At 39.2% G+C, this 13,614-nt stretch overlaps 1 protein-coding gene across 1 annotated transcript in view; it reads right to left on the bottom strand.

The window, feature by feature from the left end:
- SP100 (SP100 nuclear body protein) overlaps positions 1–12,313 on the bottom strand; it is a 70,423-nt gene extending 58,110 nt beyond the window's left edge. Inside the window, exon 1 of the mRNA XM_074314727.2 lies at positions 12,157–12,313. Within this exon, the coding sequence (XP_074170828.2) occupies positions 12,157–12,188 (32 nt within the window). The 5' untranslated portion in view covers positions 12,189–12,313. The remainder of the gene's footprint in view (positions 1–12,156) is intronic.
- Positions 12,314–13,614: the final 1,301 nt, after the last annotated feature.

Here is a 13,614-nt window from a genome sequence, read left to right as displayed (position 1 = left end):
CACTCATGGCCTAAAATTCATTTACTAGAAAACAAGAAGCCTTGAAAATTAAATTAAGTTTTAAATCAAGCTGTCAAAAAAAGAAATCAAGGTAATCTCCCCACTCCAAGGAAGGTGAAGACAAGAATTAGGAAAGAAAAAAAAAAAACGAGCACAAATGTAGTAAAGAAAAGCAGGATATAATTAAATCTCAAACAAAAAATAAGAGTAACGAATCAATACAACCAAAAGGTGGTTCTTTGAAGAGAACAACAAAATGGAAAGTTTGATCAAGAGAACAGAAGAAAAGACATAAATGAACACTGCTAGGGATAAGGAACAGGATATGTCTCCAGTTAAGGAGAAGATTAAAACTTTATAGAAGAAATTCTTGCGTGTCCTCTTAGGAAAAATATAATTTTCTACCAATAAGTGTGACAATCTAGGAAAAATGATTGGTTTTTCGGAAAATATGTATGATCAAAACTGAGAGTCAACAGAAGAACTAAACAGAACTAAAAGTAATCGAAGAAATATGTAATGTACTTCCAGCCCTACTCTACCCTGCTCTCTCTCCACACCCACAAATATCAATTTCAAACAGTTTTATAGACAACTTCCAGCAATCCTTCAAGGAACAGAAAATGTTTGTATTAAATAAGCATTCCAATTTATTAAAAAAATTTTTCAAATCACCTCAAATCATCGTAAGGCTACTATATTTCTGCTATCAAAACCAGATACATACATGAACAATGAAAACAGTACACTAATGTTATTTATAAATACATGAGGTTAAATTCTCTAATAAAATATTAGTGAGTCCAGTCCAAGAGTGGATGAAAAAGCAATGTTTACGACCAAGCCTCTCAAGAATTGCAGAAAAAGTCACATTAGAAAATCTATCTGTGCTTTTGGTTAAACCAGGCAGGTTGAACACACACCCACACTGGTCAGTGCTCCCTCTGAGACCTCAATAAAGGCCCTGTCAGAGAGTTATTGCAGAAAGCAGCAAGGACAAGAGAACAGAGAAGAAAAGGACATCAAACATCAGATGTCCAGCAAACATTTCCGAAGATGAGATATGGATTTTTAAGTGATAGCCAATTTCACAGAATGCAGGAATAAGAAAACTGATTGGACCCCTATCTTATAGTGGATACAAAAATCAACTCAAAATGGAGTAAGGACTAAATGTAATTACTGAAACTTTAATGCTACGTATGGCATGAGAACTAGAGTTAATAATACTATATTGTGTATTTGAAAACAGCTAAGAGAATAGATCTTAAAAGGTGTCATCACAGGAAAAAAAATTTTTGTAATTATGTATGGTGATGGATGTTAACTATTCATTGTGGTGATAATTTTGCAATATATGTAAATATTGACGGTGTACACTTGAAACTGATATGTTACATGTCAATTATATCTAAGTTTAAAAATCTATAAATTAAAAAAGTTAAATATACTCTTACCATACAACCCAGGGATTGTGATCTTTGGTATTTACCAAAAGGAACTGAAAAATTATGTCCACACAAACACCTGGGCATGGGTGTTTATAGCAGCTTTATTCATAATTGTCAAAACTTGGAAGCAACCAAGACATCCTCTAAAAGGTGAATAGATAAATAAACTACATTCAGACAATGGAACATTACTCAGTGCCAAAAAGAAATGAGCTATCAAGCCACGAAAACACATGGAGGAAACTTATGTGCATATGACTAAGTGAAAGAAGCTGATCTGAAAAGGCTGCATACTGTTTGATTCCAACCAAATGACATTCTAGGAAAAGCAAAACTATGGGGACAGTAAAAAGACCCGCGGTTGCCAGGGGTTAGGAGGAGGGATGAATAGGCAGAACACAGAGGATTTTTTAGAGCAGAAAAACTACTTTGTATGATACTATAACTGCTACATGTCATTAAATATTTGTCCAAACCCACAGAATGTACAAGACTGAACCCTAATGCAATTTAGGAAATTTGGGCAATAATGATGTGTCAGTGTGGGTTCATGATTGTAACAAATGCACCATTCTGGTGGGGGCTGTTGACAGTGGAGTGGGCTGTGCATGTTTGGGGGAGAAAATATAGGGGAAGTGTCTGCTTTCTACCCAAGTTTGCTGTGAACCTAAACTGCTCTAAAATGTAAAGTTTATTTTAAACATGTTAAAAAAAAAAAAAGAACAACCTGACACTGTAAAACTTCTTGACATTGTTCTTGGTAATAATTCATTCCTTGGATTTGACACCAAAAGCACAGGCAAAAAAAACAAAAATAGACAGGTAACACTATATCAAATTAAAAAGCTTCTTCTGCACAGCAAAGGAAACTGTCAACAGACTAAAAAGGCATCTTATGGAATGGGAGAAAATATTTGCAAAGCATCTATCTGATAAGGGGTTAATGTCCAAAATATATAGGAATCTCCTACAACTCAACAGAAAAAAAAAGAAGAAAAGAAAAGAAAGAAAGAAAAAGAACAAGAAAACTCAATTTAAAAAATGGGCAAAGGACTCGAATAGACATTTCTCAAAGAAGACATACACATTGCTACCAGGTATATGAAAAGGTGCTTAACGTCACTAATCAGGAGAAAAATGCAGATCAAAACTACATTGAGGTATCACCTCACACTTGTTAGGGAGGCTCTCATAAAAAAAATCTCTCTCTATATATAACAAGTGTTGGCAAGGATGTGGAGAAATTGGAATCCTTGTACCCTTTTAGAGGGAAAAAGAAGTTCAGTACTATGGAAAACAGTATGAAGATTCCTGAAAATATTAAAGATAAAACTACTATATGATACAACATTCCCACTTCAGGATACTTCATTATAAGAATTGAGATCAGAATCTGGGAGAGATGCCTGCAGTTCCATGTTCAGTTCAGCATTATCACAATTGCCCAAATATGGAAACAACCCAAATGTTCATTGACAAATGAATGGATAAAGAAAATGTGGAATATTTTTACAATGAAATTATTTAGTGTTAAAAAAAAGAAGGACATTTTGGCATTTGCAACAACATGGGTGAATCTAGAGGACACTGCTAAGTCAAATAAATGAGTCACAGAAGGATAAATACTGCATGATTCCGCTTACATGAAGTATCAGAAATAGTCAAACTTACAGAAGTAGAGAAAAGAATGGTGGTTGCTGGGGCTTGGGGAGGGGGAAATGGGGAATTGCTTTTCAATGGGTATAAAGTTTCAGTTATGAAAGATGAATTAGTTCTGGAGATCTGTAAACCATAGCACTTATAGTTAACAAACATGAAAAAGTTTTGGGAAGTAATGGTTCGGGATGGCATTGTGGATGTATGGATAGTCCCAAACCCATGAAGATGTATACTTTAAACGTGTACAATTTTTTGTATATCAATTATATCTCAATAAATCTTAAAAAAATATAATTACTTACATGAGGGGAAATTAGCAAGAGGCAAGTCCATTTAGGTTTCTGAATTGTGAAAGGGTTCCGGAATCAGAGAAACCATTAGTACTTTTCAGGAGACAGGTTGGGAGGTGAAAAACAAAACTGGCAAAACGAAGTTCGCCAGTCAGCTAGCAGCACCCCTTCCACAGAGCCCTCATCTGGTGTTCATGTTTCATTCCTAAATGGGTCTGGACACCAAGGGGTTGCTGGATGGAATCCTTGAGAACAAACAAATACTGGGGCAGGAGCTGGGGGGAAAGTAATTCTTAAAAGAACATTGGAAGAAACACATGGAATTTAAAAAATTATCATCTTCCATAGTAGAGAGAAAATATTGGATTCATTAAAAAAAAATAAGGATGGTATAAAAAAGAAGCAACTTTTACAAAGAGTTTTTAGAAATTAAAACTATGATGGCAGAAATTTAAAAATCGCTAGGTGAAATGAATGATCTGAGAAAATTCCATAGATAATAGAGTCAAAAGAAAAAATTATGCAAGATTACTAAGAAAACAGAGACAGAAAGCTTGTTGTAGACCACCGCCCTTTGGTACCTTAATCTTCTAGCTTTCTTCAGACATTCCAGGCCGGTTATTATTCCGGACCTTTCATTGGCTGCTTCCTCTGCTTAGAACATGTCTTCAGATATTTGCATGGTGCTTTTCCTCCATTGATTCAGGAATCTCATCAAATATTCGCCTCTTAGAAAACCCCCCTGGGACCTCCTATCTAAAACAGCACTCACTCCCATTGCACTCTACCCATGGACCCCATAAGTTTTCTGTTTCTTCATATGCTTACCATGTTCAACTATTAAATTATGTATTTATTTATCCATTTGTTTATTGTTTGCTTTTCTCACAGAGCGTCATCTCCATTAGGACAGGGGACTTAGTCTGCTTGTCTTAACATTATATTCCTGCCCCTAATCAAGGACTGGGCACATGATGTTGGGAAATATTTGGGAATTACTGAGTAAAGTTTGAGAATAATATATAGGAGAATATAGTTAGAATTCTGAGCATATGAAAGGCATTCTTAAATAAGACACAAGGAGGATAACATTAATAAAGTGGAGTACATAAAATTTGTTTAAAATGTGATTTTTGAGTAAAGTGGAAAAGTGAAATGACTAAAGATTAAACATGTTTAGTACCTATAGAAATCATCTATCCACAATTCGTCAGAGGGTGGGCTGGATAGTTTGAGGCCAGAAGTCCAGTCTGTAACAATTAGACTTGCTGGACAGGATACCAAAAACACTACTTGAGAAGGGATTAGAGTTACAGAAGAAACATAGACTCCAAAGACTTAAGATGCTTCAGACAGGAGAACTTTGGGAGCTGAGGAGCTATAGTTGTTCTTTTTCCTGGGGGTATCTGCCAATTCTGGGAGCAGAGGCTGAGACTCTGGGCTTGGCCAAGACCAAAGAATTCTGCTGGGATCGAGGAAGACAGAAGAGCTTGTGATGGTAATCCCAGGCTGGAGATGAGGGGCCCCAACACACAGTCACTTTCCCCATCAAGATATTTGGTGAAGTTTGCCAGGCCAAGAAGCTAGAGAAACCATGTCAAAGGCCTCTGAAAGCAGAGCAGAATTACCTGCAGGCTCCCCATTCAGAAATGGCAATGATAATTATGAATGACTCCAGAATCTGGAGTCATTTTGTCCCCTGACAGCACTTTTTAATTCTGGACACAACTAGAGGCAGAGAATCTGGACTTGGCAGAGGGAGAGGGTTATGGCTCGAGGACAAGGAACTAACAGAACTTTTGACTGTCATGTGTGGTTGGGGGGCAAAAATTAGACACTTCAAGGAAATAAAAAAAACTTGGTTGGTATTCTCAAGAACTTTTCTTAGTTCTAAAGCTACATGAAGCAAGAAGCTAAAAAATGTGACAAAACTTTTGAAAAGCAGGGAAAACTTGAATGCAGTCTCTCAGTTGAAAGCCCTGGATGTCCTCATTTGGGATCAGGACAAACCAGAGGTATATTACATCTTATCAGAAAAGGCAAACACATCTTGAGTCATTTTATGCCCTAATTTGCTTCAGGTACTCCACTTCATTACTTTATGTGCCTAGCAGAGGGAAGGGGGACACTGTCATGTGGAAGATGGCAACATCAGGAGGCTCTGTGTCTTGTGTAAACAATTCCTGGCATTCAATCAAAAAATAATGTGACAGGATTGGACTATAGGATGAAACCAAGGGAAAAAACACATCATACATGCAGATACACAGATGATCCAGAGCTTGGAGTGAGCACAGAAAAAGTATGATTATAATGCACAAGAAAATGGATGAAAAGATGGAAAAAAAATAGAAAGTTGAGCAATTCCACAAGAGAATTGAAAACCACAAAAAATAATCAAATTGACATTTTTAGACCTGATAATTACAATTTCTTAATTTAAACTCAGTGAAAAGATTTAGCAGAAGATTAGAAACAGAAAAGAGACAAAATTCATGAATTGGCTATCTACAAGACACACAGATCTATAGAAAATATCCAAGCACAGAAACTTAAAAAATGGAAAAATCCAGAAAAGCATATGAGGAATACGTGAGAAACAGCCAAAAGGTCTTATTTGGGGGACGGCAGTAGAAATATTTGAAGAGATAATGGCTAAGCATTTTACAAAATGGATAAAAGACATCAACTCACAAATTCAAGAAACTCTGAAAATCCCAGCAGCAAAACAAACAAACAAAAATCTGGACTCATTACACAGCATAACTGCTAACAGAAAAATATTAGAAGCAGTCAGAGCTGCAAACAAACCTCAAGGCATAAACTGCGAAAAAAATAACAGTTAATCAAAAATCAATCACCCTAAGTTTCTGGTGTGGTGAAGCAGAATTTTAAAAAAATCTCAATACTTTCAACCCCTACGTGCAATATTGCTTTCTGTTAAAGAATCTTAAACGTTGGAAAAAACACTTAAGTGTTATCAATCTCTGAAGAGATGAAAACACTGTAAAGGGTTTATTGTGAAAAAGTAAAGGGGAAGGAGAAACCAGGGACTTCTGACGGTACAGAAGTCACTTTTGACTTCAGGGTATATCCTGATCCTCAGTTTTGGCAACCTCAACGTGTGAGAGGGATAGAAACAAAGTCTGGAGTCCACGCAGGGTAGAGTTTCTAAAGGGAGTCCAGACCATCACCATCATATCTTCACAGTGAGAGTAAAGGAGAGGGGACCTCTCTGGCCGGGAATCACATTCCCAGTAAACCACTTGGGTGGCTCCAGGTTCCTTCAGACCCTGACCGTGTTTTAGAGTGTTCCCGGATGGGTAGTGCCCGCAGGCACCTTGACTTTTTAACCAGAAATCCTTGCCAAAAGCTAGTGTCTTCATTACAGGTCTAATTTCACCTCTAAATAATGTTTCTCAAATACAAGTGAGTACCCAGTAAAACAACAACAACAACAAAAAAAACCCCAGCAAAATAACCTTTGTAAACAGAGTGTGGAAAGGGAAAAATCGTGATTTTACATTGGAGAAGCCTACAAACACCACTTCAACCAAATACTGCAGGACAATAGCCATGGTTACAAGTCAGGTGGACATCTCCCCTGATGTGATGGGACATCACCTCTGTGGCATTCTTTCATAAAACCCATAACCCCAGTCAAATTATGAGAAAAATATCAAGATGGACCCAAATTGAAAGATGCTCTACAACATGCCTGACCAGTACTCTTCATATTGTCAGGGTCATGGAAAACAAGGAAAGAGTGAGAAGCTGTCACAGACCAGATAGAATGGGTGACAGGATGACTGAAGGCAATGTGGTACTCTGATTGAATCCTGGAATAGAGTGAGGACTTCAGTGGAAGAACTGGTGAAGTTAAAAATGTGGGTGGTTTAGTGAACAGGGATGTACCATTGTTGGATTTTTACGTTTGACAAACGTCCTACAATTGTGTAAGAGGATAGTGTTACAGGAAGTGACAGAAACTTCTGTACTATCTTTGCAACTTTGCTGTAAATATAAAATTATTCCAAAAATAATAGTTTATTTAAAAAAAACACTTTGATAGTGAGAATAGTAGAAACAATAGAAAACAGGATCAGGAACACCTCGTACATTGAAAATATCACATGCCAACTATGAAACCTCTTTTATCTGTGTAAGTTTTTGTATTAAGAAAAGGAAACCTACAGGAAACATCATCTAACACTGTGCAATGAGAGGAGCTTCCCCTGTGGGATTGGGCTCAAGACACAGATGATTACCATCACTATTTGTATTCATCATAATACAGGAAATCCTGGCCAACACAGTAAGGCAAGAAAAAGAAACAGTAAATGTAAGGATTTGATGTAAAGAAACAAAACTCTCGTTATGTATACATGATGTAAATTAATATATGTATACATATATATCTTCATATAAGTTATTAGAATTATTTTTAATTTGGCAAAGTTTTGATTTATGTTTATATCTTAGTAACAAGTAGCTAGAAAGTGATTTCAAATTATGTAGATTTAATTACATAAAGATATCAGGTATCCATGAAAAAAATCTAGCAGAAGTATATGACCTCTAAGGAGGAAAATATAAATTTTCCTAGAAAATATTTTAAATTAAAAACATACACATACCATATTAATGAGATAGAAGACACAATATTATAAAGATGTCAGTTTTCTTCAAATTGATCTATAGACTGAGTGGAATCCCAAACAAAATCCCAACAAGATTTTGACAAGCTGATGTAGAGATGCAAAGGGCCAAGACACTTTGATAAAGAAAAGAGGATGGGAAGATTTACTCTACCTGATATCAAGAGTTCATATGAAGCCATTGTCACTATGACAGTGTGGTATGACACAAGGACAGGCTCTCATAGGTCAGTGGCAGAGAAGAGAGAGCACAGAAACAGACCTTGCCTATATGGCCCCTTGGGTAATGAAAAGGGTGGCACTGCAAATCAGTGGGGAAAATCATGGTTAACCAAACAATGGTGCCCTCAGAAAAACTGATAAGAATAAAGATAGATCAAACTGTAGATGAGAAGCAAGTCAGTGTCAGATAAGACGGAAAATGTGAAACATAATTCACTCAGATGAAGACTGTGCAAACCAGAGGTGAGAACTGCCCCGCTCAAGCATGAGCGAAATGGGCAGTAAAACCGTGTGAAAACGGAAGGTAAAGCAACACAGAAACCAAACTGCAGACAGAATCAATCTAAAGGAATAACCCAGAGGATGAAGAAGAAATCCCCAAATCACTTACATCGCAGTAAAACCTAAATAAATACAGCAACAGTGTGCAGAAGATTGATATAATAACAAAACGTGGGTTAAAGTCGAGCTTGCAGAGCTGTCGAAACAAATTAAGGCCCTCCCCTCAAAAATAAACGCAATCAACTTAAAAAAAATTGGAAATAAGAAGACACCAAAAACTACTAAAAATTAAACAATTATCATAGAAGAAAGGTTTGCGACAACTACTGTGAGTAGAAAGCAAAAAGCTAAAGAGATGAAAGCATTAGGTATAGATAAAGCTGTGAAGGCTAACGTTGCTCCAGTGGAAAAATAGTTTTGGCCCCAAATTAAAAAATAATACGTTTTTGAAGATATTGAACAAGAAACTTTCCCTGAAGTGAAGATGGAATTGAATCTGCCACCTTAAGAACACAGGACTATGGTTAAAGACAGTGTGCGTGGAATTCACAGCTAACTTGCAGCATTATTTTAATTATTCATAATAACAAGGTGTAGGGATGATGTTAAAGAAAATTTGCCTTCATTGGTTGATGTGAGCTTTTGTCTATTTGCTTTGACTTGTTCCTCTATGTGAGGTGATTTCTGTGCTTTGTTCAGGGGTTGAGTAAATTCCCCCTTTGGTCTCATTCTCCCGAGCAGGGAAGACCTGAGATGAGGTTTTCTGTTTGGTCTCATTCTCTTGAGCAGGGGAGACATGAGATGATGTTTGTTGTTCTGTCCGTGTTGTGAGGTGATGGTCAGCTTAGGATTAAAGAAATTCTTGATCAGGCATTGAGGGAATTCCCTCTATGTTCTGTCTGTTTTGCCCACATTAGCAGATGAAGTGAAGAAGTAGCTAAGTTATATCAGGACGACGTGACAGATACATGCCAGGCCTTGTTGCTTATCTGGATGAATCGGCCAGATGGGCAACACTCATATCAGTAACTGCCGGACCCTCCTGGAACTGGCCACTCCTTGAGAGGGGGAGGCAGGAACAAGAAACTTGGCTCTAAGGTACATCTGAGAAACTATAGAAGACAGGCCTCAGTTGGCAGTGTATTATTTCGCCATTTGGTCATTTGCCATTGGTGATTTTTCATCATTTTGAAGACTTCCAGCAATGTGCAGCTGACAACACCAGGGCATGTCCTGACTTCCAGCCTCGATCCTAGGAGGTGAGGGCTGGCTGGTTCCCGGCCTCTCCAGTGTTGTTCCCCATGCTGAGCCTTCTTGAGAACTTGCTAGCATCTAGAAGCTTGCAAGCTTACAACTTGCTTGCAGCTTGCAGCTTGCAGCTTACAACATCAGAAGACGTCCTAACTTCTAACAACAGCAACAACAACAACAACAACAGCAACAACAGAAACAACAACAACAGCAGCAGCAGCAACAACATTCTTGGGAACTAGCAAACAGTGGTGTGGAAAATGCCTGAGTTTCTCTCAGCTACAGACCTGGCAACGTTTTGATTTATGACTTTCCCAGTGCTGTTCTCCCCCAGTTTGGTGAGCTTTTGACATCTACTGTAATAGTTACTATCCTCTAGAGCTTATTACTGCTTTTGGATACCTCTTACTGATGTTATATGTGTATTTGGCCAAGTGATTTTTGATCAATAGTAAACATATGTTGGGATCTCTTAAACTTATATGTATGTGTACTCCTTTGACATGACATTGTTATCAATGTATATAGTTTAGTCTTAACCACCTTTACTTTCTCACATTAACATATTCTATTAATTGCCTTTATCTTTTGCTATTACCTATTACTAAATAAATTGATTAGATATTGCTAAATAAATTAATTAGCCCCATTCTAGTGTGTGTCTCTCCTTCTTCTTTCCCCCGCTTGTCATTACACAAGGGTACGTGTATCATAAAATCAATGCTATCATTAATCTATACTCAAGCTTTAATTAAAAAAGTCACCATAAACAAAGTTAAGAGACAAGGAAAGTATATCTATAACTTTCAGAACATTTAGCAAACTATCACGTATCATCTAGAAAGGACAATCACCTCAACTGATAACACTGGCTAAAAATAAACCAGCAAACAATTCATAGAAGAGGCAATCTAAGTGGCCAATAAACACAAAAAACTGTTCTCCTCCTATGTAATCAGACAATGCAAATTAACTAAGTGAATCCCTTTATCCAGTACCTTTGCAAAAATGGGTATTGGGAGATGGTTCATCTCGTTGTTAGAAGAATATATTGGTTTGGCTACTCAGAAAGGCAGCTTGGCAGGCTTTACAAACAAGTATCAGTACTCTTTGCCTCAGCGATTTCGCTTTTTTGGTTAGTGACATAGACAAATACTTGTATATATGCTAAAAAGAGAGAAATATATAAATGTTGTTATCACAGCTTTTTGGTAAAAGTGAACAATAGAAAATGAACTGTCTGTCAATGAGAGAGAATGGTTTAAAAATTATGGTATATCGATTCCATGGAGTAGTATGCAGCTGTTAAAAAGAATGCAGAAGATCTATGTTTATTAAAGCGAAAAGATCTCTAATATTTTTACCATTAAAATAAGTAAAAATGCAAATGACATATGGAACATAATCCCTTTTTTTTAAAAAAAGATGCAAATTGTGTATTTTGGAAAATAAGTTATATGTGTAAATGCATAGAAAAAGATAAGGAAGGCTATGCCTGCGACCCTCTACAGGACCAGGACTTGAAGCTACAGGGGAGGGTGGTGAGTGGGACTTTTTCCCTCTATATACTTCATATTGTTTGAAATTTCATGAACAAGAATGTAAAATGTAATTCTTTGTATTAAAAATATTTTTTAATTAAGCATATTAAGTAATGTTATTTCTGAGTCATTTTACTAGAGAAAAAGGATTTCTACCCTTTTCCTCTAGTCAGAGATATAACCCAGAGAAGAAAATCAAAGTAAAAATAAAAACAGTCAGCTTGCACTAGTCTTTCATGTCTTGGTCCTTAAACTTTCTTTTACTACCTCTGATCAAGATCAGTGGAGGAAGAACCCCGACCCACGGCCAGAGATGGGACTAGGCCCAGAGCTGACCCATCCCCAGGTCACGTAGGAGACCACAGCACTCAGTGTTTGCAAACAAGTCATGTGTTTACCCTGAATTTTATATTTTCTAAAGTACCTTCTTTGAAACAACCTAGGTGAAGGTGCAGGAGGCCTGAGGAAATGAGAAGGTTCAGAGGTCACAAGAAAATAACAATCGCTGCCTCAAAAGCCTCAAAGCATCAGGCGGGACAGCAGACTGTATACGATCCTGTCAGCTGACCAGTAGTTGTAAAACAAGAGTCAAGTGGGTGTGGAAAGCTGGACTCACACTAGCAGCTGTCCTGCTGCAGTTTAAAAACCGGATTTCTCATTACATATTCCTGCATTTCATTACACTGCATGTGAGTGTTCTCATCTAAGATTAAGGTTCACATGAGTGTCTAATAACAGCCCCTAAAAGAGCAACGTGGCCAGAGAGAAAGTTAAAGGAGGGGAGGAGGGGAGATAGACTGACCTGGTGCTGAGGTCGCTGCCCCCACTGGCCATCTTCCCGCCCTGGGCCCTGCCCAGGCCTGGAGCCTGGGCCTCTGATCCCTCCGGTCTCCCCTGCCTGCGTCCAGTGAGGCCCGAGTCCTGAGCAGGAAGTCTCAACCGTCTAACTCAGAAATGGCTCCACCCAAAAGAGGAAAAGAAAAGCGAAAGTAACTTTCCGTGGGCTGTCAGACGTGTCTCCCTCCTCCTGCAGCCCCTGAATGGTCTCAGCCATCATGAGATGTAGCAGCAGGAATGGAGGACAAAGAGTGACAGTCAGAGCCTGGAAGCCAGAGGAGGACCCCAGAGGAGGAGCAGGGCCAGCTCCCAGGAGCCCCCTTGTTTGTGCAGACACCACAAACAGGATAGCAGCCTGGGCTACTGGGCTTGGAAACCTGGGAAGCAGGAGAGGCAGCGAGTGAGGAGGGACACGTGGTGGAGGACACACCAAGGGGACCAGCGTCCTAAGCTTCACCAGGAGCAGCCTCGTTCAGACCTCAGCAGTGGGGCAGAGTCTCCAACCTGGGAGACCCTGCGGGGACAGAGGTTTGTCCCTGAGATGAGGCAGTAGAGTCCCAGACCTGAGCATTTAATGACAGCAGCAACGCTGGCCAGTGGGCCAGAGAATGGCAACCCTCAGCACCTCTGTGGATGCAGAAATGGAGAGGGAGCGGGAACCTGGGACCTCAGTGGGAAACTTAGGTCCTCATAATGTCCCTTTCTAGGAGCTAGCCCACTAACCACACCTGGTCCCCCGGCTTCCTCCCTTCTTTCTGGGGAGGCTCTCAGATTGGGAGTACAATGGGAGGGTGAGTCTGCTCCTTGTGGGCGTCCTGGGCTCATCCTGCCTGCAGAGCCCAGGGCTCTGTGCTCCTCCAAGCTCAAGTGCACAGGGACAGCGGCCTGGGGGGTGTGAGGAGGTGTGGTGGGTGGAACAGCCTGAAGCCTTGTGGTGAAGCCCAATTCTGGGGTTCAGATTTAGGGATCCTTTCTGACCACACCTGTAAGCCTTATCCCCGATCCAGCTTTAGCAGGAAGAAAGCTGGTATTTTGAACCCCATCTGCCTCACCTTTGGCCTGTTCGTTTGGAACTCAAGTGGGACAAAGGGATGCACTTTTGGAGGGCCCGCTGACATCTTAAAAGGGGTCATGCACAGGGAATATGTCTCTTTCCTTGAGCTCTCATCCACTGTGCCCTGGATGGGTAAAGGGATCATCCTCCCCTGTAATAGCATGGTGCAATTATTCCATGTGTAGCCTCGACGACACTTGGTGGCAATATTTTGGCTTTTAGGGACTAGGGTGAAGCAGAACTCCCTTCTCCCACTTAGTAGAACGTCAGTGACTGGGCTCAGGAGTGGTAAAGCTGTGGACTCCTGAGGCTTTTTACCTAGTTTGTAAGAAGCCAGAGGGATTGTTGGAGGTGAAATGTGAGTATTTT

This window comes from Rhinolophus sinicus, chromosome 17 (assembly GCF_057876585.1).
Source record: "Rhinolophus sinicus isolate RSI-liver-muscle chromosome 17, RSI-T2T, whole genome shotgun sequence".
Taxonomy (NCBI): Eukaryota; Metazoa; Chordata; class Mammalia; order Chiroptera; family Rhinolophidae; genus Rhinolophus; species Rhinolophus sinicus.
The sequence above is the reverse complement of the archived record's forward strand: the minus strand, read 5'-3'. Positions and strand labels throughout refer to the sequence as shown.